Source organism: Ursus maritimus, unplaced genomic scaffold (assembly GCF_017311325.1).
Source record: "Ursus maritimus isolate PB19 unplaced genomic scaffold, ASM1731132v1 scaffold_35, whole genome shotgun sequence".
Lineage (NCBI taxonomy): Eukaryota > Metazoa > Chordata > Mammalia > Carnivora > Ursidae > Ursus > Ursus maritimus.
In genome coordinates, this window is record NW_024426119.1 from 8,543,770 (window position 1) to 8,570,039 (window position 26,270).

Here is a 26,270-nt window from a genome sequence, read left to right on the forward strand (position 1 = left end):
TGGCTTTGAGGCTGTGACCCTGTCACATTTTGGCAGATGAGGATTAATCCGAGATGAGATGCCATCTTTCCTACTGGTACCAGTAACACAGGGTTTCCCAACCTCAGCACTCAACATTCTGGGCTGGCTAATTCTTTGCTGAAGCTGTCCAGTGCACTGTTTAGCAGCAACTCTGGCCTCTATTGTCTAGATTCCAGTTGCCCCCCACACCCCCGGGCATGACAATCAAAAGTGTCTCCAGACACGGACAAATCCATGTGCATTCTAGACAGAGCATGTAAGCGCACCTCATCGCAACCATCAGATGCTCCTCAACAGGCTAATAACCACATAAGCTAGTACACGAGCTGGGACTCCTCAAAGTAAAGGGGCAGGGGGGCTACTGATAATCACCAGGGTGACAATGAGCCAGAACCATCCCAAGCACACCAGGATGTATGGTCACCCTGCCTCTCCTCAGTACACACATGCAGTATCAGTGATCTCAGCAACTCCTGCCAGTGTCACCTGCGACCACCCCTGGGGCAGGGGGTGAGGTGTGCTGTGAGGGACGGGGAAAAGCACACATGCTCCCTGGGGCCAGAGTCACTACTTACATCTTTGTTGCCATCTCTGTTTTGGTCATAATGCTTGTGGCAGTACCTGCAAGGGAGAAAGTGGTGAGACGAGGCCACGGCAGCCATGTCTAGAGAGAGGTCACAGATTCTGCCTGCGGGAGCAGCCTCATGATGGCGCCACAATGGGGGGCCAGCACGGGAGGCAGAGTGGAGGGAGGAGGCTTTCTGAGCCTCTCCCGCCTCTCCTCTCTCTGTGGGGCCTGCTGTCACACTCGCTGGGCGGTGCGGTGGCGGGGTGAACGTACTCCTCGGCCATCTTGGTGTCCTTCAGGATGTGCACGTAGATGAAGAGCGCTTGCTCGTGCTTTCCCATGCGGCCCAGCAGCAGTGCGCGCTCTTCTAAGAGGCCTGAGAGAAGAAGGAGCGTAAGTAACCACCACCACCACCACTGTGTAGGCACAGGCCAGGGGCTAAGCTGTTACACAAATGGGTAAACTATTTGTATTACTTGGGATTTTTTCAAGGAGAAAATTGCTAAAATTTAAAAAAGGGCAGAGGGAACTATTTTAGAAAGTACTTTCTCCCCCCGTTTTTGTGATCACTTCTACATTGGGTAAGAACCCTCATCCAGCAACCAAGTGCATAACGAGCACCCACGATGTGCCGGGCACTGCAGCTAAGGAAAGGAAACACTCGGTCTCTGCTCTCCCAAGCTTATACAGCAGACAAACGTGTGTCCTTTTCAGACAAATTATGCCGGATCACAAATATTGCTAAATAAGGAACTTGCCCAAGAACATGTACTGATGCAGTAAACAGGTTTCAACCTGGCCATCAACTGCCAGGTGGTTCGCACCCAAAAGAGACTCTTCTCAGTCACGGTACAAAAGCAGGTCTTCAGATGGGACAGAACAGCAGCACTGGCCTGAAACATGGGGTTTTTTCCAGCCCCAACTTTTGGGAAGAGTAGGGAACTGGGGAAAAGAGAAGGAGGAGTTTTTGCAAACCCTTCTGCTGCAGTGGCTTTTGGCCATGAGCCAGACACTCACCATCAAAAGGAAAGTCACAGATAAGCCGGCCTGGATCATAGTAGCCAGAAATTTCCAAGAATATAAGGAGCTTCCGTCGGTATTCTCCCAGCTCACCCTCTTCCTCTCCAGCAGGGACTGGAGTTTTGCCTTCAAAAGAAACCAAGCTCAATATGAAAGGGCGCTGCTGGGCAGCAAGGTGGGGTCATCAAGAAAAATGACGGGGACGGGGTTCAACGATAGCACCACAATGATCAGAAAGGGCCTCCACTGGGGGTTCCAGTTGGACTTTTCTTAGTTTATGGTCTCTATTCGACCCCCAAACATTGGCTTGAGATACAAAGAAAAACAAGCTGGATAGACAAGCGCTCTTGTTAAGCAAGCCTGTTTCTTATCAGCACAGTTGTCGTCTTACTGACGAATCTGTTGCTTCCCCTGCCCACAGGGGTGATGCTCGGAGATGCCCAGATCCAGACAAGAGCTCTTGAGGCTCCCACACTGGCTCACTTAGCTGCCCTGGCTCCTCTGAGGAACTTCCCACCCACCTGGGCCCGCAGAGAAAAGTAAGGTCTGCTTCCCTATGCCACATGGCACCCTTGGGTCCCAGGTGGCTGCTAAGGCCCGGGGCCACTTGGCTTTCTATGAGAACTGGTACCTGCAGGGAAGGACAGGAGATACTCCTTCATCAGACCTTGCACCTTCTCACAGTACAGCTGGATCAGGCAGTTGTGGAACCGAGAGCCCGTTTCCTCCCAAACGTGGATGACATGTTCCTGAGGCAAGACATGGGTCTACCTGGTAGCCTCTACGCTGTGACCCAGCTCTGTCACCCCATCTCCCTCACATTTTTAAGGCCCAAAAGGTCCCATCCAGATTTTCTTGATTTGCAATCTAAGCTCCTTTATTAATTTTGTCCCATAATTTTCTAAACTCTCGCATCAGCCCATGTAGTTACAGTTAAATAGGTGCATTCTAGTACTTAAAACCAATTTGGTTGTCCTGTGGTCACAGCTCAATCTGAATGGCCATACAAACGTGGCTTTGAGATGTTTTTCTCGAACATCATTCTCCTTTATGCCTCTATACTTTACTAGATTTAGAAGCCATTCATCAAAAGAAACATTTCCAGCTCGATCTACCAAGATCTCTTCAGAGGAGGCAGAAATAATCTTCTTCCTCACATTTCTACCAGTCCCCAAGTGACACAAACCTCAATCTAAGTTGTCCAATAACTGCCCCATGGGGTCCTGGATCCCGCATTTAAAGGTTTTTAGTTCAGACCAAAAGAAGATCTTACCAGATAAGGAATAGCCAGGCCCTTAAAATTCTCCACTAAGAAGCCGAGTACTCGGTCCCGTGGCAGAGATTCCACCTCCGGGAGGTCTTCGGTAAAGATCTGTGGGAACAAACCCAAGTTCCAGCAGCAGAACCATCTGACTGCAGTGCTGCCAACCAACCACACACACAGTGGAGAGTCAAGCGAACTTCTGAAGGTGGAAGGGTCTACCAGATGGCACTGGTAGCTCGTGTGACAGACTAGGTCGTGGGTGCCTGTCTCTCAACGTCTGCGCGAGGAACTCTCCACTACATTACACTGTTGTCTATTTCCCAGGTTACTCCTCCCAACACCAGAGAAACTGCATGAATCCTTCCCCCCACTCCACCCACCACTGTCCTAAGTAGAATCAGGACCAAGCGTGGTACTAGATAAATCCAAGAGACCCCCATAACCTACCTTTAGGCCATCCTCTGGGAAGTCTCGCAGCACCCACACCGAGTAGGAAAAAATCAAATGCAGGTTTTCTGTGCCTGGAAGGAAAAGACTTGTTGGCAGGTGAAGCCCACCCTGCCCATAGGACTGGGAAGGCAGGTACACAGGTTGCCCCCAAATTTACTTCCCAGGGAAGATAGTTCTGTCCAAGCACCAGTCACTCAGGGCTGCTCGGCCCTACTGGGCTGGCTACATGCCAAAGGGCTGTCACAGTTCCACCATGGTGGGGGGGGACTCTGAACCCAAGTGGAGAAACAAAGCTGGGTGAACACGAGGGAGGGGCCTATCCAGCCAGAATCCAAAATGGAGGGAGATCAGGTCTATTTGAACACAATCCTTTCCCACTTCCCTTTCAAAAACTGGACTTACCCAAATGCTGCAGATACTGCACTGTCCTCTCGTGGCCTTTCAGAGGCGAATTTGCTTTCTTGGACTGGTCCACCAGCACCTGTAGAGCTGGCCATGAAGCCCCCCCCAAAAGGTCATTAGCTTCATCCAGGAGGCACATGCCCATGGAAGAATTACCACACTTCAGTAGGTTTCCCCTCTCCACAGACAAGAGACCCTCCCAGATCAGAGCAGCCCCTGTCCCGGCCACCTTTCTCGTGGAGCCCCTTCTTCTCATACAGGATGATCAGCTCACTGTACTTGTGCGCCTTCTTCAGTACATGCTCGCTCTCCTCGATGTGGCAGTGGTTGTTCTCCAGGCGCAGCAGAGGGGCCACCAGGGCCACGTTCGTCTGCAGAGGAAGCAGGACTTCCATGGCAACCGTGTCGTGAAGGGGGACCCCCACCCCCGTCCCCCACGTAGGCCATGCCTACTTCAGGCCGAAAGACTAGGGATGGAACCCAAGCCAGAGTAGGCCAACCACCCTTCTCCAGGACTACAGGGAGTGGCTTTCACAGCGTTATACTCTTTCACACAGCAGGTTTTAACGTGCTGGAGGGGAGTCGGGGAAAGAAGGGGATACATTCAGGAAATACTGTCCCTGTTCACCCTGTAGCACCAACCCCAGTCTTATTGGCAAAGACCAGCCCACTGTTGCCTTATCCTCTTAATTCCCAGAAGCTCAGAGGTGTCAGGTCAAGGCTAGGCGGTTCCCATCATCAAAGATTTCCCTCTTCCTGATGGCAGGTACCCCAAAGTAGCCCTTTCCCAGCTTCAGGGGGCTGGGGAAATTGTGGGCACCGAGTGCCTGGAGAACTCACATGGAGGTAGCACTTGAGCAGCGTGGTGTCAATGATCTGCAACAGCTTCTTCTTGGATTTGATGGTGGGAGTGCCTTCCATAAGCGGGGAAGTGCTAGACTGGTGATCAGAGTCATTCAGCTTCTTTACCAACTGGCTTCGTTTCTGCCAAGGCCCGGAAATGTGGGGTTAAGGCCAGGACTAAATCATCCTTCTCACCTGGGCTACCCTGTAATTCCAAATACTGCCAACACAGCTCACACCTATCCACCCTGGTCTCACATTAGCACAGAATCTATATCAGGGATCAAAACAGATGAATGCCAAATTGCCACAGATCCAGTAATAATTATTTATCGGGTAGTTACTACACACCAGGTGCTATGCCAAGAAATTTATGTCATCCTATCTTAAACCTACAACAAATGCAGATATTATTATCATCCCTGTTTTACAAGCGAAGAAGCCAAGGCATAGATATTAGATCTCTCACAAGCAGCTGAGGCAAGTTTCAAATTAGGGTCTAATTCCAAAGCCCATGTTCTTTTATTAAAAAGAAAAAAAATCAGCTTTCTTAAGGTGTAAGTAACATACAATAAAATGTACCCTTTAAAGTATGAAATCCATTTTGACACATACATACATGCATGTAACCACGACCCCAATCAAGGAACAGAACATTTTCGATCACCCCAGAAAGTTCCCTTGTGCTCTTCTCCAAGAATCCCACCCACCTCTTACACCACGGATTTGATTTCTATCACTAGAGATTAGTTGTTTTTTTTTTTTTTTTTAAGATTTTATTTATTTATTCAACAGGATAGAGATAGCCAGCGAGAGAGGGAACACAAGCAGGGGGAGTGGGAGAGGAAGAAGCAGGCTCATAGCAGAGGAGCCCGATGTGGGGCTCGATCCCACAACGCCGGGATCACGCCCTGAGCCAAAGGCAGATGCTTAACCGCTGTGCCACCCAGGCGCCCCTAGAGATTAGTTTTTACCTATTCTAGAACTTCAAATAAATAGAACCATCCCATTTGTACTAGACTGTGTCTGGCAATGCCCTTGGTCTTTTATGCTCTACCACCTCTCTGGCACAGTACCAGTGTTGGCTAACTTCACACATTCCAAATGTCAGTGAAGTCTAGGGAAAAATGTATGCTCAGAGTCCTAAAGCAAAGACAATGGCAGTACAGGGCCTTCTTCAATGCCACGGCCTCGGGAGACATTCTTCCCCAGGAACCTTTTTCACTTGGCACGGCCAATGAGCTGTGTAGGGTGCAGATGGAGGCATGTCTGTGTGCTCCTTGCCGGCTGCCAGCCACAGCTGGGTACCCCTGGAGCCCAACGTCTAGGAAGTGCCAAGGCTATGCATGCCTGACCAGCCCTGTGGGGCCTTCACTAACCCAGAAGCAGGTGGCAGGTAGCTGGCCTACAATTTCCCAGCAGTATTTCTCAGTGCCTGCCCAGGAGACCTCTTACAAAGGTCTTCAGAACAATTACAGGGAAAAAAAGTCACTAAGTTCTCTGACTCTGGGTGAGAGAGCCCAGGAAATAAATAATAGACATTTGTGACAGAAGTTTGGGGTGAACAGTCTTTAATGGAGATATCAGCTTTAGTGTTCACTTGAAAATTTCACTTACCTTTCCATAACAGTAAACTGAAAAAAAACAAACTCTTAAATCTAAATACTCCCTCTAAAAAATAAAGCCATGTTATAGAGGAATATTTATTGACAGGGAAGGACTCTTTCAATATACAGCTAAATTTTTGAAAAGTAAGCTTATAGAACAACTCTGGTTTGATATCCACTGGCAATAATAACCCCATAAATAAATTTTATTTTCTTAAAGATTTGTTTATTTGAGAGAGAGAGATCGAGAGATTGAGAGATTGAGTGCATGTGGTGGGGGGGAGAGGCCAAGGGACAGACTCCCTGCTGAATGCAGAGCCTGATGCAGGGCTCAAACTCAGGACCCCAAGATCATGACCGATGCCAAAACCAAGAGTCATCCGCTCAACCAACGGAGCCACCCAGGGGCCCCAATAAATTTTTAAAAAACCGAATTCATGAGTACATATCCAAGCATACCTCAGAGACATTGTGGGTTTGGTTCCAGACCACTTCGATAAAGCGAGTATCTCAGTAAAGCGAGTCAAATGCATTTCTTGGTCTCACAGTGCATACAAGTTATGCTTACACAGTATGGTAGTATGTCTAACAAAATAATGTATGTACCTTAATTAAAAAATACTTTACTGCTAAAAAATGCTAACCATCATCTGAGCTTTCAGTGAGTTGTAATCTTTTTGCTGGCGGAGGGTCCTGCCTGAATGCTGATGACTCAGGACTGGGGTGGCTGCAGCAATTTCTTCAAGTAAGACAACAATGAAGCTTGCTACATCAACTGACTCTTCCTTTCAAGAATGATTTCTCCATAGCATGTGATGCTGTTTGACAGCATTTTACTTATGCAACTTCTTTCAAAACTGGAGTCCATCCTCTCAAACCCTGCCAATGCTTTATTAACCTATGTTTATGGAATAGTCTAAATCCTTTGTTGTCACTTCAACAGTCTTCACAGCATCTTCACCTGGAGTCGATTCCGTCTCAAGAAACCACTTTCTCATCCGTAAGAAGCAACTCCTCATCCATTGCAGTCTTATCCTGAGATCGCAGCAAGTCAGTCACGTCTTCAGGCTCCACTTGCCATTCTAGTTCTCGTGCTCTTCCCACCACATCTGCAGTTACTTCCTCCACTGGTCTTGAACCCCTCACAGTCATCCTTGAGGGGTGGAATCCGCTTCTTCCAAATCCCTGTTCATGTTGATATTCTGACCTCTTCCCATGAATCATGAGTGTTCTTAATGGGGTGTGGAATAGTGAATCCTCTCCAGGTTTTCAATGTACTTTACCAGATACAGAGGAGTCATTATCTACAGCTGCTATAGGCTGTGAAATGTATTTCATAAAGACTTGGAAGTTAAAATCACTTCTTGACCCATGGGCTGCAGAAAAGATGCTGTGTTAGTATGAAAACATTAATCTTACTGTACGCCTCCATCAGAGCCCTTGGGTGACCAAGTGCATTGCCAATGAGCAGTCATATTTTGAAAGGAATCTTTCTTTCTGAGCTGCAGTTCCCAACAGTGACCTTCAAAATATTCAGTAAAGCGTATCATAAACACACTTGCTGTCATCCAGGCTTTGTTGTTCCATCTACAGAGCACACACAGAATGGGTGTGGCATCATTCTTAAGGGCCCCAGGATATTTGAAATGGTCAATGAGCATTGCCTCCAGCTTCAGGTCACCAGCTGCATTAGCCCCTAACAAGAGAGTCAACCTGCCCTTAGAAGTTTTGAACCCAAGCACTGACTTCTCCTCTCTAGCTATCAAAGTCCCGGTTGGCATTTCCTTCCAACAGAAGGCTGTTTCATCTACACTGAAAATCTGTTGAGTGGAGCCACCTTCATTAATGATCTCAGCTAGATCTTCTGGAGAACTTGCTGCAGCTTCTCCATCAGCACTTGCTGCTTCACCTCACACTTCATGTTACGGAGATGCCTTCCTTCTTAAATAAACCTCGTGAACCAACCCTCTGCTAGCTTCCAACTTTTCTTCTGCAGCTTCCTCACCCCTCTCAGCCTTCATAGATTTGAAAAGAGTTAGGGCCTTGCTCTGGATTAGGCTTTGGCAAAAGGGAACGCTGTGGCTGGTCTGATTTCTATCCAAACCACTAAAACTTTCTCCAAATCAGCAATAAGGCTGTTTTGCTTTCTTATTCATGTTCACTGATGTAGCAGTTTTAATTTCCTTCAAGAGCTTTTCCCTTGCGTTCACAACTTGGCTAAATGGTACACGAGGCCCAGATTTTGGCCTATGTTGGCTTTTGACACGCTTTTCTCGCTAAGCTTATCTTTACTTTTGATTTAAAGTGAGAAATAGCAATTCTTCCTTCTACCTGAACAATTAGAGGCCATTGCAGGGTTATTAATTGACTTAATGTCAATATTACTGGGTCTCAGGGAGTAGGGAGACCCAAAGAGCGGGGGAGGCAGGGGAACAGACAGTTGGTGGAGTTGTCAGAACACACAGACATTTTATTAAGTCTGCCATCTTATATGGGCACAGCTGGTGGCATCCCAAAACAATTACAATAGTGACATCAAAGATCAATGATCACAGATCACAAAAATAAATATAGTAATAATGAAAAAGCTTGAAATGTTGTGAGAATTACCAAAATATGACACAGATACAAAGTGAGTATCTATACTGTAGATACTGTACAGTAAATGCTGTTGGGAAAATGGTGCCGACAGACTTGCTCAATGCAGGGTTGGCACAAATCTTCAATTTGTTTAAAAAAAAAAAAAAAGTAGCATCTGCGAAGCACAATAAAGGAATATAATGCCTCTAAAGGTCTAGAGGACAATACTATAACGTTGGTCACTTTTCTCTGTGTGGTAGGGTTATTGGTAATTTGTACTTTTGCTTTATACTTTTCTGTGTTTGCCCAGTTTCCTGCATAGAGCACGTATTTTTCCACAAGTATGTATGTCCCAAAAGAGTGTTTCAAAAAACTTACGATTTTCTATCAACTAAAATTTATTCTTTTTAGTTCCTAGAAGAGCTTAGTGTAAATGTACCAGAAATCAAGTACATTTCCTGCTATCAGGATTCGGCATCCAACAGCTCAATGGTATGGCTGAGCAGGGAGATGAAGGAGAAAGAAATGTGCCGCGCCCACCATGACTTCTGCGGCATTCATTTATGGAATGCCTGTGGAATTAGAGAAGGACCGCCGTTTTCTGCCACAGAAAGGCAGGTACTGGAACTCCCAGGTAAACTATTCCACACACCTGGGTGTCATACCTACCTGTGTCAGGTAGTCAATCAGAGCTAAGTGTGCCTTTTCCAGTTCAGCCCCCGAGAGCACAGGCAGCGGGTTAGGATACTGCAGCTGCTTCCTGTAGTCTGTGGGCAGCAGGTCCGGGTACAGGCCCATCACATGGGTAGGATCTACATGGAAGGTAAACATGAATCCCCAGAAAGGAGCACAGCCATTTAAGGATCACATGAAACAAGACCATACTATAGCAAAATAATTTCCAGACAGGTATTTTTTTTTTAAAGATTTAAAAAAATTTTTAAGTAATCTCTATGCCCAAGACGGGGCTCAAACTCACAACTCCGAGATCAAGAGTCATGTGCTCTACCGAATGAGCCAGCCAGGTGCCCTCAGACTGATTTTTTAAAAAAGAATGACTCCAAGTTCATAAAGACTCAATGAGTTCTACACTTCTATAATTTGAGCACTATTTATATTTCACTAAACCATTACAAAAGTGGCTTGACTCTATCTTCCAAGGCATACACACATACACATATGCAGAATTAGAATGGAAAATTTATGAATTCTCTGAAAGTGGAGGAGAAAATATATTCCAAGGAAAAATTGCTAAGATATTAAAGTTGAAAAGATCAATAGCCTTAAAAAAAATAAAAGAATTGTATGTCAAAAAAGGAATATTACTAAAACAAATTACTATTACTAAAACGAAGCCAGACAATAGGCTAAGGTATATATTTGCAGCATATATGGCAAGAAGCTAATATGTTAATTATATAAAACATAAATCGGTTAAAAAAAAGATTTCGTCTGATAAACAGGCAAAAGACATGAACAACTGACAAGAAAATAATATAAGTAAGTGGGAAAACATTCTGCTACATTAAGAATCAAAGCAGTACATTTAATTAGTAAAATTAGTAAAACAATTTTTATATGATACTACCCAGTGCTTACAATATTATGAAACTGAATCACTCTTACACTGCCAAGGCAAAAAATATCACTACCTCAATAAGGAACAAAGCACTTGGACCCACTAATCCCACTTCTAGGAGTTTACCCTAAGAAAACAGTCTAAAAGATGGGGGTGGGGAAGACACATTTGAATGAATAGGTCATGTAATGAACATTATTTGTAACAATGCAATTCTGGAAACAATGTGGAATTCCTTCAGCAGCAGAACTATAGTCTTTTCAACTAAGAGACTATAATGCAATCATTACAAATTGTAATTATGAAGGGCATACAGCAACATGGAAAAACACTGTAACAATTTTAAATAATAAAAACTATAAAAGCATATACTGTTATGATTGTAATTACATTGAGATATACACATGTGGAAAAAGCTTGGATGAAAAAGAGACAAAAGGAGAGTCATGGCTAGATTTAGAGTAAGTTTTTTTTTCCTTTAGCCCATTAATAAATGTTTTGCCCTAGCATTACTTTATTTTCCTTAAAATTAAAAAAAAAAAAAGTTGGAAGAACAGGAGAAGGCCATGTCCCTTCTAGAAGGAGCTGAGCTCCAGGTAAGCAGACCAGAAGAGAAATGCTACCCAGCCTTGCCTTGAAGCCTCCAGAACCCGCAACTTCCCCAAGGAACCTGTGTCTGATGCTGGTATTTCTGCCAAGCCAGGAAGGCTGTGTTCCTCAAAATCTGAGAATTATGATAAATTGAAACAGACACTCCTGAGAAGCGGCAACTGAATGGGACAGTTGGCAGTTCTGTGTGTTGCCGCACAGAAGCACATTCCGAGGCACGCAGACAGCTGCTGGGGACCCGGAGTGAACCTGCGGCCCTTGCCTAGGCTTTGCCAGGCTCCCGCACTGTGGTGTGCGTCCAGAGACAGGGCTCTAATCACACTGCTCTACTTAAAACCTTGTGATGTCACCCGAAGTCTACATACAAAGTCCAAATTCCCTTGCAGCATTCAAGGTCCCCTAAGATTTAGACCCAACATCTCTTTCTCATATGATCTATCAAGCACGACCAACATCACACTGGACTGTGGCTCAGACCCTCGGACACCACTGGGTCCTCCTGCCGCCTGGCTTCCGGCTCTGCTTTTGCTTCTGTCTTCCAGAGCCCGGTCACCTCTTCACTCCCCTTCCTCTTGAGACCTCCTGACTTGCTTCTCCACAATCCTGGAAATACTTATTCCAATGTTTCACTGAGTGGTTTTGCATGCAAGCGCTTTGTGGCCACATAACATGTCTTATTTATCCTCAAAGCCCAGGATCAAAGGTAGAGCTGGCACTGACATCGCTCATCTGATTTGCCTTTGGACTGCATGTTCACCGAGTCCAGGATTATGCCACACAATGAATCCCCAGCAATAATGGGGATTATATTCCTTATGCAGAACAAAGGATACAGATCAACTCTGCTCTAGCCACATGGGTCTGGCTGCTCCTGGAATGCACTAGGCAGCGTTCCAATCTCACCACCCTGGCACCAGCCATTCCCTCTACCTGCAGTGCACCTCCCCAGACACCTGCCCAGTTCATTAAATAGCCTCCTTCAGGCCCTAACTTCTTACAGATGCCTTCCCTGACCATTTTATCTTAAACTGTAATCCTAATTCCTATCTTCAGTACTCCTTATACCCATTGCCCTGCTTTATTTTTCTTAGGACTTACCACTTCCCAATATATTATAAATTCGCTTATTTATTTGGTTGTCTGTCCTCTCTCCAACAGAATATAAACCCCACTACTTGGTACACACAATAGTCTCCAACGCATGGTAGAAGCTTGACAAAATTTTTTGACTAAGCAAGTACTAAATATAGTATCTGAACAAATTCAATAGTCCGAGGCTCAATTTCAAGATCTAAATATGGGTTTCAAGAAATATAAAAACTGGGGCGCCTGGGTGGCTCAGTCAGATAAGCGTCTGCCTTCGGCTCAGATCATGATCCCATGGTCCTGGGATCCAGCCCTGCGTGGGGCTCCCTGCTCAGTGGAGTATCTTCTCCCTCTTCCTCTGCCCCTGCCCCAGCTTGTGCTCTCTCTCAAATAAATAAATAAAATCTTTAAAAATAAAAAAAGAAATATAAAACCTATCTTATTCACATTCTTGCCATTCCACACATCATGCTCAACCACGAAGACTCCGAAACCCACGGTCTCAATGCCGTGTGTCTTCTTACCAAGCCCTCGTGCAAATACCTGTAGCACTTACCCTTCTATCTCGCATTACAGCTTTTTATGTACGAGTTGTAGGTTGCCACTAGGAAATAACTCTAAAATACTGGTTCTTAAACATCCTTAGGATCTAAGACATGGAGGATATGATAAAACATACTGATCCTCTCTCCAGAAAAACCCATGTATGAAAAAAATTTTATATGGAGTCTAGGGTGGTCCACAAACTTGATAAAGCCCACTCACAGGCCCTATGTCTCCAGTGGGAACAGACAGAGCTTCTTCCTCACTCACAAGGGGTGGAAGTAGGCCACTCTTGTAAGAAGCCTCTCTGTGGAACACAGTAAAGGGAGGGGCAGGAAAGCAAACCTGGGCCCACCCCATCCTACACTACGGGGATCAAAGGACACTGGGCCTGGTAGTATGATAGTCCAGCTGTCTGAGACTGTTCTCTGCAGCCTGGCCTCCCTCTGGCTCAGAAGAAACATCTCTCCACGAAACTTCCTTTTGCTCCTATTCCATGTCCCTGAAAGCAGTCTTCTGACTTGGCATTCCAGGTACACTCTGTTCTGCTACAAGCAGAGTTTCTTTCATGTGAATTAGTTTATACACAGTTCATAAGTGGGAGAATGATATCACTGTGAGCCAAAAGTTGTGTTGGGGGGGCACCTGGGTGGCTCAGTCGGTTAAGCATCTGCCTTGGGCTCAGGTCATGATCCCAGGGTCCTGGGATGGAGCCCCGCATCAGACTCTCTGCTCAGTGGGGAGTCTGCTTCTCCCTCTCCCTTTCCCTCTGTGCGCTCTGTGCTTTCTCTCTCCAGTAAATAAAATCTTAAAAAAAAAAAAAAAAAAAAGTTGTGTTGATTTGTATGCAAATTTACCCAGCTTGTTACTGTTTTAAAGTGACCAGGCAAGCTTCGTCACAATTAAAGAAAAACCCTTAACTATACAAGGAGACTAAAGAAAAGAACTGAAACAGAAATGACCTCTTTAAGTGCAAGGAGTGGCTGGTTAGTAGTTTCAAAAATGACTATACTTTCTATTAAGTTAAACCACCTGGAAAAGCTGAGAGTAAATATAAAGCAAAGATGTTCCTTCCATATTCATTTTTTTGGGGGTCTCATAAAGAAGTCTATACCCAGGATTAGACTTATTTTGATGAAAGTAGTTTCTATTAGAAGCAAATAGTCTCAAAGATTTGTATCTCAATGGAGAAAGCATAGCCTCAGGGTTCAAGACTGCAAAGCACTACCATGCTGAGTGCCAACACCAGTGGGAATTTAATTTTCGTAGGATTGCTATTGTTTTAATTAGTGTTCCACTTACAAAGCTGCCTGTCTTGAGTGGTCTGCCGCAACCTCATTTTTCCCATAAGCCCTGTTCCTTCCCATGAGTATTTATTACAGAATATAAGATTTCTGTAGGACCACATTCAAGGCCTCATAGCAAAAATGCCTGCACCTTGATATACGTAAAAAAGAGTGCCCTGGGTGCCATGTATGAATATTCTAGCCACTGGAAAGAGACCTAGCCTCTCTACCATAAATAAATATAGGGCTACTGGAAGTCTGTGTTAATGGGTGAGACCAAGTGCACAAGATGAGAACTGTAAATATACAACGCTGTGGCCACCCATGGGATCCTGTGAGGCACGAGGATCAACTGAGATGAGCAGAAACTATCTCTGGTCCCGGATGTCTAGTTCCATTTCTCCCGTCCTTTCCAGTTTCCCCTCCATGAGGTCCAACCAAGGCCAAACCCGTGTGTTACCTGTGCCAAGCTTAGCAAAGACCTGCATGGACTCATCAAAACGCTTCTGGCAGAAGAGGTTGAAGGCATACAAGTTCTTGATGTGATGGATCTGTTGCTGCTTTTCGCTGTCGGAATCATCTTTCATTTCCTAGTAAGACAGTAGAATGGGTAAGCGCACACTCACTCAACAAATATTTATTCAGTATACACTACGTGTCAGACAACATCCTAGGAGGTCCGCGTGCCAAAGTGTACAAGACAAGCCACGTGGCACCTGCCCTCATAGACGGTCCTGACATTTAAACACAAGACTGAGAAGAAACTCTACAATTAAAACACAACAGGGTTTCTAAAAATACCTGAGCAGTACCCCTGAAAACTGTCAAGGTCATGAAAAACAAGAAGAGAATAAGAAACTGTCACAGATCAGACGACAGTAAGGACACACAACAACTAAATACAATGTAGTTTCTGGATTTGAAACTGGAACAGAAAAAGGGCATTAACAGAAAAACTGGTGAAATCTGAATGAAGTCTAGAGTTTAGTTTAAAAACACAAAAAAATCAAAACTAAAACAAAACAGGGTGAGTGAAGACAGAATGAAGGGCATTTAACGTCGCTGGCACAGGGAAAGGTCCTGTTCACGGTAAGAGCTAAATTAATGCTGCTATTTATTATCTTTGTTTCTTCCTTATAACCCTTTATTTTCCTTATATTCTTTTTAACCAACCTTTACTACATATAATTTCTTCCCTCAAAATGTCTTTCCATTTTTTCCTTCTTCTTTTCCTTTCCGATTCTGTTGCTGTCACCCCTCTCCAGACCACCATCACCACGTGGCCGCACCCAGTCTCAGCCCCTTTGGTGCTTCACAGGTTTTCAGAACGGCACGGCCTCCTTCTCTAGCATACTCCCAGATGCTCAAGTGTCATCCTCCACTCCAGTCAGGATGGGCTCCAAGCCGTTTCTACACTTGTTTTCACTTCTTCAACATCCTCACGCTCTTAATGCCTCCTGCTTCCCCACCTGATCCTGATCTCGCCTATTCCGAAAGGGTCTAACAGTGGCATGCCTTGTCCAGCCCACAGGGAATTGTCCCCTGGCTAACATTTTGCTTCACATTTTGTCAATGGTGAAGTTTAATATGTACGTGTCCTCTGAAAGTTTCATGTATATTCTTTGGTCTATTTAAATGAAAGATAGTTTCCTCAAGAGCTAAGATGGTATCAACCAACCTTCTTACATCATAGCACAGAACACCTAGTAAGTACAAGTCTAGAAAAGAGAAGGAAAAATGGAAACCCACTTCCACCTTCTCTACTGAAGATTAAACACCCAACCTGCAGCAGGAAGATCACTGAAAAGACCCAAGACCTTCCTGTGAAGAAAAACAGGTACTAAAAAAGCTATGTGCTGCATGATACCCTTCAAAATTCAAAAACCAAATAACATATTCAAGCACACATATATATGTAAACAGTTAAAAAGAAACAGCCTTTTAAAATTTATTAACTCCACTATAATTAACAGCATTATATTAGTTTCAGATGTACCCTGCAGTGATTCCACACTTCCATACATCAGCACAAGTGCACGCCTTAATCCCCATCACCTATTTCCCCCATCCCCCCACCTACCGCCCCTCTGGTAACCATCAGTTTGTTCTCTACAGGTAAGAATCGGCTTTTGTGGTTTGTCTTTTTTTCCTTTTGTTTCTTAAATTCCACATAAGTGAAATCATATGGTATCTGCCTTTCTCTGATTGATTTCACTTAGCATTATACCCTCTAGCTCCATTCATGTTGTTGCAAATGGCAGGATTTCATTCTTTTTTATGGCTGAGTAATAGTCCATTATGTATGTATATGTATGTGTGTATATACACACACATATATATGTCTTCTTTATCCATTCATCTATCAATAGACACTTACCTTGCTTCCATATCTTGGCTGTTGTAAAAAATGCTGCAATAAACTTAGGGGTAAATATACCTTTTCGAATTAGTGTTTTTGTATTCTTTGGGTAAATACCCAGTAGTAGAATTACTGGATCATATGGTAATTCTATTTTTAATTTTTTAAGGAACCTCCATATTTTCTACAGTAGCTGCCCTAGTTTGCATTCCCACCAACTGTTCATAAGGGTTCCTTTTTCTCCACATTCTCACCAACACTTGTTGTTCCTTGTGTTTTTGATTTAGCCATTCTGATGGGTGTGAGGGGATATCTCATTGCGGTTTTGGCGGCTCCCTCCCCCTTCTGTTTATCTTCTGGTATCTCTCTGCAGTTTCATGACTCCGCACGGTTTACTTGCCAAAGACAGTCGCTGTTCTGCCCGAAGAGATCCAGATATATATTCTTACATCTCAGGCTGATTTCATGGGTGTTCAAAATGGTTTGACAGATACCCAGCTAAATTCAGGGGACCAGCTGAAACGGGGTCCCCTTCTCCTCCACCATTTTGCCTCCACCTCTCCTTGTGGTTTTGATTTGCATTTCCCTGATGGTTAAGTGATGTTGAGCGTTTTTTCATGTGTCTGTTGGCTATCTGTATGGCTTTCTTTGGAGAAATCTCTGTTCACGTCTTCTGCCCACTTTGTAATTGGATTATTTGTTTTCTGAGTGTGCAGTTGTATAAGTTCTTTATATATTTTGGAACTAACCCTCTATTGAATATGTCATTTGTAAGTATCTTCTACCATTCCGTAGGTTGTCTTTTAGTTTTATCGATGGTTTCCTTTGCTGTGCAGAAGCTTTTTATTTTGATGTAGTCCCAATACTTTATTGAAATGATCATTATGGTTCTTATCCTTTCTCTTATTGATGTGATGTATCACGTTGACTGATTTGCAAATACTAAACCACCCTTGCAACCCAAGAAGAAATCCCACCTGACCGTGGTGAATGATTTTTTTAATGTACTGTTGGATTCAGTTATGTAGTATTTTACTGAGGATTTCTGCATCTATGCTCATCAGCGATACTGACCTAGGGATACTGCAGTTCTCTTTTTTTTTGTAGTATTTTTATCTGGTTTTGGTATCAGGGTAATGCTGGCCTCATAGAAGGAATTTGGAAGCTTTCCTTCTTATTTTTTGGAATAGTTTGAGAAGAATAGGCATTAACTCTTCTTTAAATGTTTGGTAGAATTCACCTGTGAAGCTGTCTGGTCCTAGACTTCTGTTTTTTGGGAGTTTTTTGATTACTGCTTCAATTTCATTGCTGGTAATCAGTCTGTTCAAATTTTCTACTTCTTGATTTAGTTTTGGGAGGTTATATGTTTCTAGGAATTTATTTATATCTTCTAGGTTGTCCAATTTGTTGGTATATAATTTTTCATAATATTCTCTCATAATCCTCTTCGTATTTCTGTGGTGTCAATTTCTTCTCTTTCATTTATAATTTTGTTTGAGTCCTCTCTTTTTTGATGAGTCTGGCTAAAGGCTTACCAATTTTGATCTTTTCAAAGAACTAGCTCCTGGTTTCATTAATTTGTTCTACTGTTTTGTTTCGTTTCTACTTCACTTATTTCTGCTCTAATCTTTATTATTGCCTTCCTTCTGCTGGTTTGGAGTTTTATTTGTTCTTCTTTTTCTAGCTCCTTTAGGTGTAAGGTTAGGTTGTTGATTTGAGATTTTTCAACAAGAAATACATTTTTCCAGGGCACAATAAACACAAATTTAGGATAATGGCTGTGTTTGGAGGGGAGGCAGAAGAATGAGATGGGGAGGAACGTATAGGTTATGTAAGCTGTTTTTCTTGGGTAGGATGGTGGATTCATGGGCATTATTTTTAAAATGAAAAGAATTTAGGGCAATGCATGAATGGCAAAAAAATAAAAATAAAGTAGTAAGACGCTGAAATTAAATGCCCCAAGAAAAAAAGCAAACTTTATGGGATATTAAACATTTCTAACTATTAAGACTGGATTTTTGTTTTAAATCCAAAATGTATACATCCAAGATAAACACTGCCCTTCAGAAGTATCTATCACATGTGACTATAAACATAAATTCCAAATGTGTGACCACTGCTCTCCTTTCAGAAATAATTTACAAAATAAAAACTAAGCTTTTTAAATATTATCTTCATAAAAATCTCTTCTCTTTTACTAAATTAGCACAGTCCAGTTTAGCGTCTAGGATCAGAATGACCTTTGGTTGTTTCCTAAAATCAAATCCACTCTCTACCAACAATAACCACCACTGGGGATATTTAAAAGAACAAGACAAGTCTCAGAAGTCGGTCTCCAAGAAGTATGTTGGCAACGAGAGAACCGCCAAAACAAAAGCATGGGCACTACTTGGCTGTGACCACCATCCCATGCTAACATTCAAGAAGAGCAGCAGCCATAAATACAAGAGCGTAGCCCTGTTGAATGCAGCAACTTGAGGTGGTTTCAGAAACCTGAAGAAGGCCTGATTATCCAAAGAGATGGACCTACTGTTGAAAGGAATTCTGAGAAGCCCTCTAGCTGTTGCATTCAGTCAGACTATAATCTTACATTATGATTGTTATTTTAATGCTTGCACGGTCTAATTTTTCAAGGCTCTAACATATCCATTAAATTATTTTATTGTCTTCTAAATTCTAGGAGAATACTATTATTATAATTGGCATTCATTCTACATTTGACAGATAAGCCATCTGAAAAAGTGAAATTATTTAGAGTTACATAGATATTTTATGGCAGAGTCAGACCCTGATTCCAAGTCCCTTAACTTGCAGCTCTGTGCTTGTTCAACCAGTCCAAACTAAATTTAAACATCTAAGCCAAAATCACTTGCTTTGAAGAACAACGAGGAAGGCAGACTCATATCCAAATCTCAGAAATAATACTTACTGCGAGCTGTAGAGCCAATTCAAACTGCTTGTCCTGGAGAAGCTGTTGGATTTGTGTTGCCATGGGGACAGGAATGAGTCTCCAAACAAAATGATTGCTGGCCACATAGATAATGTTTGATCTGGAGGCAGGAATAAGAATATTAGCAAAAGAGCACAGGGTTTATGACGACGCAGGTGATTTTAAAGCTTTGCAATAATGTGGCAGCTACAGCAAAAAAAACAAATTCCTTACCCTCCTGAGGTAATGAAGCGGGGCCTTTGCAGTTCAATGCTCTGGACCAGAAGCCTTGGTTCAAATGTTCGGATCTCCACATATCGAGGCAGAACTGCAATGATGTAGGGAGGCTGGTGCTCTGTACAAGAAAGAACACTTTGAGTTGTAGATCTGGTCTAAGGCTTTAGGTTTACGGACTGCTTCAGTTTCCAATTTCTAAGCTGCATTCAGATGGGATCTCCAGACAGTCCACTACTCAAATACCAAGCCAAGATCCTGTGCTGTGGTATCCAAAGGAAAAAAAAAATTTGATTTGCCCAAGTAACACTAAGAGAAATCTCGTGCACAAGAAGGATGCATCCAGCTTTACTGACAGTGACCTGATCCCACTCCTACCATCTCCTCCAAAGGACTGGGTGAAAGCTTCACCTGCTCCCTTTCTCATCAGTCACAAAACCAAGCCAGAGAAAGGCAAGCTGCAGCTGCCCCTAATAACACTTCAGTGGGAGAAGGTTATATGACCTCTTCTTTTATTCTCTTGGGAAGGGCAAGAGGAAGACAACTTCTTTTTTCCCTAAAATGAGGCTAAAGAGAGTTCCACATTTCTGGCCAAGGTTATTTCTGCTTGAGATTTTTCACAGGGAAAAGATGCAAAACTCCACCTGATGCTTAATGGTTCAGAGACAGCAACTGGGTGGCATTCTCACTGTGGGAGTTTTCTACGACTTATATGAGGTCTCCGGAGTGTCAGTCACAGAAACAGAAAGTAGAATGGTGATCAACAAGGGCTGGGGGAGGGAGAAAAGGGTTGTTAATAGATACGGAGTTTTACTGTTGCAAGATGAGAAAGTTCTGAAATCTGCTGCATGGACAACGTGAATATATGTAACTAGTGAACTGTACAGTTAAAAATGGTAAAGATGATAGATTTGTTTTTTTTTTACCACAATTAAAACAGAAAGCTTTTAAAAGGAAAAAAAAAGTAAAAAATGAACCACTAGGTGGCATAATTATCATATAGAAACTTAACCTCAAAGAATATATTCATAGTGCCTTAGTGTGGCTAATTTGCTATGGATTTATTTTTGTCATTTATTTTCTGACAAAAAATTTTTCATATTATATATGTAGTTTATACTCCAAATGCAGTAAAAATTTTAAAGCCAGAAGGGACCTGGCCAATTTTTCCATCACTTTGAATGCTACTGCTGTTGTTATGCTAGTATTTTTCATCTTATAAAAAAATTAAATTAAAAAACATGTTGTTTTGTATTGGATTTTTTTACTTCTCTTTTTATGCTGGCCTCGTTTTTAAAAACTAGTATAATTCCCTTTAGTGTTAACTTGTATAAGTATGTAAAATTTCTCTCTCCTTTAATCTGGCCCACTTTAATAAGGTCTAATTTAATAAAAAAGGTAATCTACAATAGAAAGGCTTTTGGTTGTCATATCGTATCATGGTCCAGTCTCCCCAGCTCTTTGACAACAGAGAGGGTCTGGAACTCTTTGTATCTTTAAAACTTGGCAGAGTGGCTCGTATACAGCAGACATCTCATAAATGGCCGACAATGACACCGATTCATCTATTCAGCAAGTATTTCCTAAAAGGCTGTGTTTCGGGCCCTACTCCAAGTGGATCAAGACACGAGTCCAGAGCTCACAGAGCTCTTACATGAGCAGAGGAGACAGACGACTCACTGCATCCAGTGGGACAGTGTTGGTGCCATGACAGAGAAACCTGAAAGGGTTTTGGAAGCACCAAGGGGGAAGTGATGCATTCTGCCTACGTGTCAGAGAAGACTTCATAGAGGAAGTGCCACTGAACAGGGCCTTGTCATGTGAGCAGGACAGAGCTGAAAAGAGAAGAAAGGAAGAGGCAAGAGCACGGGTGATGATGGCTTGGTGAGGGAGGAATCCAAGATGACTGGAATCTGGGTGAGGTAAAGTTGACAGCAGAAGTAGAAATGAAGTTTACAATGCATACCACTGAAGAAATTTAGTCTTCGTCCTGTCAGACGGTGGTTCTCCCACCCTACCTAGAAAGAATGTCCTCTCCCTCCCTCAGTATGTTAAGGCACAGAAATGTTTTTGAGAAACACTGCCAAAGACACTGGGCACTAACAAAGGTTTTAAAACAGGAACTCTCACACTAGGAAATAGGAAGCATACTTCAAGCATATTACACACATCTTCATCAATTCTACCACAGTCCCTCTTCTGAAAGGAACACAAGGGTCCCCCAGAACACCACAAAGCTTCTTGTGAAGCTCTTAGTCTCTCAAACTTGTTAATATACATAATCTTGGGCCTTACAAAATACCGTCCTTTTGATTTATTTTCCTTCCGATCTGTTCATCTCTAACTGCCACCAGAATACTTACCCTAGAATATGATGCTTTTACCAAAACATTCTACCAGTTAGGAATCTACTGGCCTCTCAGACCTTTGCATGGGCCTCTAACTTATTCCTGTGTAATTCAGACTGCCTGTTTTAACCAGGTCAGTCTCTGTAATGCTGTCACAAGTGAGCATTTCTAATCATTTCTCGAACTATCTTTTCTGTCTAGAATGAAAGGAATTTTTCTTCAAGCCAAATCATAAACTCCCTGCCTGGTCCAGTCCAAGCTTACTTATGTAATCAAACTTCTTACTGGCAAGTTGAACCTTCTGAACGACTGAATCTCAACTCACCCAACTGAATACCTTGTTTTCTCTCTTTATCCAAGATGCAATCCTCACCTCCCCAGCTAGAGTCCTTAGAGATAGCAGGTCTGAATGCCCTACTCCACAGCAGTAACTGTTTTTAAAATGTTCACTCTTCTGACTGAAAATGAATTGCTACGAGGGTGGTCACACACTTCCAGGCAATACCACCGTGGAGAGCCTGAGGCAGGGGTAGGAGCAGAAACACCTATTGTGCAGGCCAGAGACTGACATCTAAACGCAATCTGCACCTCCAAGCTACAGAACAATGAAGCAATAACCACCACGTCAAAAGCGCATCAATACTGAGTTACATATATTACAGGAATAACTGCCACTAATTTCCAAATGCAGTCTATCTGGCAGAGGACACAATAAAACCATTACAAAGAAGGTAAAACAAAAAGGACTAAGAAGTAAAAATATATGGCAACAGAGAATCACTTCCTAAAACACATAACTCTGCTTCTATTTCTCCCTCTCTGGTGCAATATCTGGCTTCCTACAAAAACCAGAATATCCTATTTTTAATGATCTTAAGCACTCTTCTAATTCTGAGAAGGGGAACTGAGAGTAAATGACACCGTCAACCACAGTCTGCGAAAGCCACGAATGGGATTCCATCCTTTGAGGATGGCACACAACCCCGGCCCACCGTGGGAAACAGCCGCTATGGTGGTCTCACCCATGGCCACTGGTATGTCTGTCCAGTTCAAGGCACATTTCTGTGTGCAGATCCCCTCCTCATTGAGCACCACGGTGAGATCATCCTGACCCACAGCCACTTTTCCATCTGCCAGAGGTGCAACTAACGGCTCCAGCTGTTTTCCTGTTGGAAAGAGCTCTTTGATGGACCCTTTTCCATCCACCTATGGGAAGACACAAAGTGAGTCAACCAGCATTCTCTCGCCAGAGGTATGAACATGGCCTGAAAAATCCAAATAAAACCCCGAACCTACAGAAGCCAATAATATTCCTTGTTCAGCATAAGGAGATATTATAGAGTTTGTTATGACAAATTTTGTCATCACAACATAGAACCAGTCCTCTTTTTTTCTCTAACACAGAGACAAGCATCTAGCCTGGCAACTAATAATGTCAAGTGCTGGTGAGGATGCAGAGCGACTGGAACTCTCATTCGCTGCTGGTGAGGATGCAAAATGGTACAGCCATTTTGTTTGTTGGCTTCTTCTAAAGTTAAACACATACTTACCATACAACCCAATAATCCCATTCCTTAGGCACTTGCTCAAGAGAAATGAAAACTTATGTTTACACCAAAACCTGTATGCAAATGTTTACAGCAGCTTTATTCATAATGGCTAAAAATTGGAAACAACTTTGTCCTTTAACTGATGAATGTATAAACAAGCCCGCAGTACATCCATACCATGGACCACTACTTAGGCGTAAAGAACATAATGACACACACAACAATACAGACGGATGTCAAATGCATTATGCTAAGTGAAAGAAGCCATATTCAAAAGGCTACATACTGTAGAATTCCATTTATATGACATTCTGGAAAAGGCAAAACTATAAGAGATGAAGAACAGATCAGTGATTACTAGAAGTTGGGGCACAGGAAGAGGGGGTGACTTCAAAGGGGCAGCATAAAGGCATTTTTTGGGTGATGGAACTGCTCTGAATCTTCATTGTGGTGGTGGTTACGCAACTCTAAGCATCTGTTAGACTGTACATCAAAAATAATGAATTTTACTGTCTGATATAATGAGTAATTTTTGAATAGCTTGGGCTGAAACCAAGATTTCCCACCCTCAAAAGACTGTACCCTCAAGAAGAGGGTGGCAGCATTCAAGGTAGTCAGGGGAATGAGAGCCTATACTCTCCAGTTTCTGGCTCTGTCTCCCCAGCCCTCACAGACTTTTTTCAGCACCTACAGGCCTAGCTGCTTACTCTGCTCATCAGTCGGCGGGACAGGAGCGACTCCTCTACAAGTCTGCAACTCTGATGCTGATCAAATCAGGACATTCCAACAACGTAAATATGGAACAAATACATTAACTAGATAAATAATGAAGAGTGGGGAGTAGAGAAGTGGGGAGAAATGGAAATGAGAAGAAAGGCTTCTAGAATTGGCAACTCTGGAATATGAGAGGGGTATAAAGCTAAGAAATTTGGATTATTCTATGAAATGTATGGTATATCAACCTATTCTACATACAGTATAAATAATGGAGGAAAAAAACCAACGTCATGGCTATTTACCACTTAGGTTAAGAAAAAGAGGTTATAAAACAATGTGTATAACATGCTATTTTTGTAAATAAGTGGAAGCTCATCTACCGAAAGGTTAACAATGATTATTTCTGAGTGAAGGAATTACGGGTGATCTGTACTTCCTTTATTTTGCTTGTCTATATTTCCTTATTTTTTACATTAAGATATGTGGCTTTTGAAATTAAAAAAAAAGTTAAAATAATTTTTAAAATAAATATACTAAAAGATTTTGGGGTGCAGGAAACTCAAAGTCTTAAAAATACTTAATACTAAAATTAGTTTATAATTCCTGAGCGCTGAAGCCTTAAGATGACAGACCACGGTAATGCTGTTGAACGGAGGCAAGCAGCCCTAATTATCTGTTCCAATAATTAGATACAGGATGTGGATAACTCATTCTGTAGAGAACTGAGAGCTGATACTGCCTGGCATCAGACATCTATTTGTAGAGATGCTGAGAAGCATAAAAAAATAACCAAACATACAAACATAAACCCTGTTATGCCAAAACTGCTTAAGGCAGCCTCCTGACCTGTAGTTCAAAAGCACATGATCCTCTCCCCCAGGTAAACGGATAATATATGCAAAAGAATAAGTTTTACCCTTATTAGGTAGTAGTCTCTCTTGAAACCCACACAGATAGAATTTTCGCACCATGCCATGGACTTGGGCACATCTGGTACACTAAAGTCTCCCTAAAGAAAGAGAGCAAGAATTCAAATGGAAAGATGTTAAAAGAAAAAAAAACAAAAAAACCCATGACTTTCCTGTTATTCTACCCCCTCTCTGCAAAATCACCCTCACCCTCATCTAAGCACACGTCTGTAAGCTCAAGGCCAGGAAACCACCTTTAACAAAAATGTAAGTCACCCATGAACTGGATGACTAGTTGCCTTTAGAAAAGGTGAAACCCACTTTGAAATAAACCAATCCATATAAACGTTGCCGAACTGGATTACCGCTGCCTCTGAAGACTAGGAGACTCCGACGAGTGGCCGTGAATAGGCTCCCACGTACTCATGGCAGAGCCTTCATCGGGAAAGAACTCCAAGCCTGAGGCCCTGACCTTCGGTATTATTGAACAGGAAGCCTTTCAAGCTGTGAGCCAACACGGACCAGGTACCATGGACTTTACCTGCAATTCATGAAATTCCCTGTCCTTCCAGAAGTAGAGCTGCAGCTTCTTTTTCACAGCCACGCACATCCGCAGCACCTCCTCACCAGTCTCTGTGTGCTGCGGAGAGACACCCGGAGCAAATGTGGGTGTGCGTGTGATAACTCCGTAACTGAGTGACAGCTAAATTAGAGATGTTCGACCTTGAAATGGCTACTGATCTGAAAATCCCCTATAATACAAAGTCACCCTGCCGGACAAACTGAGTGGAAGAACACCATTTTTCTAAGACGTACTTAGAAACAATAGGCTGAGGAGCACTTCCTCCCCAAGGGCTGCCAGCCAAAGACCCCAACCCCAGCAAATCTCTCGGACATTCATAATTCACACAGGAAAATCCCAGGGCAGGCCTTCACCTACGTTAACCGCTTACTCCTTTTTTTTTTTTTTAAATGTTTCTTACTCATGGCTGTCAATACATGCTGGTCAGGGATCAGCATGTGTCAGTGGCCACTTTCGATCCTTTAAGGAGGGAGGAGAAAAGAAATGTCTAAGCATAAAACAATGCAGTGTCAATGTAGACCACAAGGCCTAAAAAGTGATCAAAGCTGAGAGGGTAAGGCAGATTCTGAATATTGTAAGGATGACGAATTCACATAAATAAGAAGAATGTCTTTCCCAAATGACAAAAAAAACACCCTAAAGAGAAAGAATAGAATAATATGTTCAGAACAAGGTCAATTTAATGTTCCATAGCTATGTTCGTGATACTGGTTAAGTCTGGATTTTCCCACTAATGGTTTGTCCATGGGCAAAGGCTTTTATCGTGGATTAGTTGCCTCCTACC

General features: G+C 42.8%; 1 protein-coding gene across 4 annotated transcripts in view; it reads right to left on the reverse strand.

The window, feature by feature from the left end:
* VPS39 (VPS39 subunit of HOPS complex) overlaps positions 1-26,270 on the reverse strand; it is a 42,381-nt gene that overhangs the window by 1,593 nt on the left and 14,518 nt on the right. For all 4 annotated transcript variants that reach the window (XM_040620494.1, XM_040620497.1, XM_040620495.1 and 1 more), the window contains 16 exons: positions 25,445-25,543; positions 24,912-25,004; positions 22,751-22,934; positions 19,381-19,501; positions 19,147-19,267; positions 14,319-14,448; positions 9,425-9,567; positions 4,566-4,709; positions 3,955-4,096; positions 3,726-3,812; positions 3,321-3,394; positions 2,883-2,981; positions 2,241-2,358; positions 1,607-1,735; positions 863-965; positions 597-642 (listed from right to left, as the gene is read on the reverse strand). In XM_040620494.1, the coding sequence (XP_040476428.1) occupies positions 597-642; positions 863-965; positions 1,607-1,735; positions 2,241-2,358; positions 2,883-2,981; positions 3,321-3,394; positions 3,726-3,812; positions 3,955-4,096; positions 4,566-4,709; positions 9,425-9,567; positions 14,319-14,448; positions 19,147-19,267; positions 19,381-19,501; positions 22,751-22,934; positions 24,912-25,004; positions 25,445-25,543 (1,833 nt within the window). The remainder of the gene's footprint in view (positions 1-596; positions 643-862; positions 966-1,606; positions 1,736-2,240; positions 2,359-2,882; positions 2,982-3,320; positions 3,395-3,725; positions 3,813-3,954; positions 4,097-4,565; positions 4,710-9,424; positions 9,568-14,318; positions 14,449-19,146; positions 19,268-19,380; positions 19,502-22,750; positions 22,935-24,911; positions 25,005-25,444; positions 25,544-26,270) is intronic.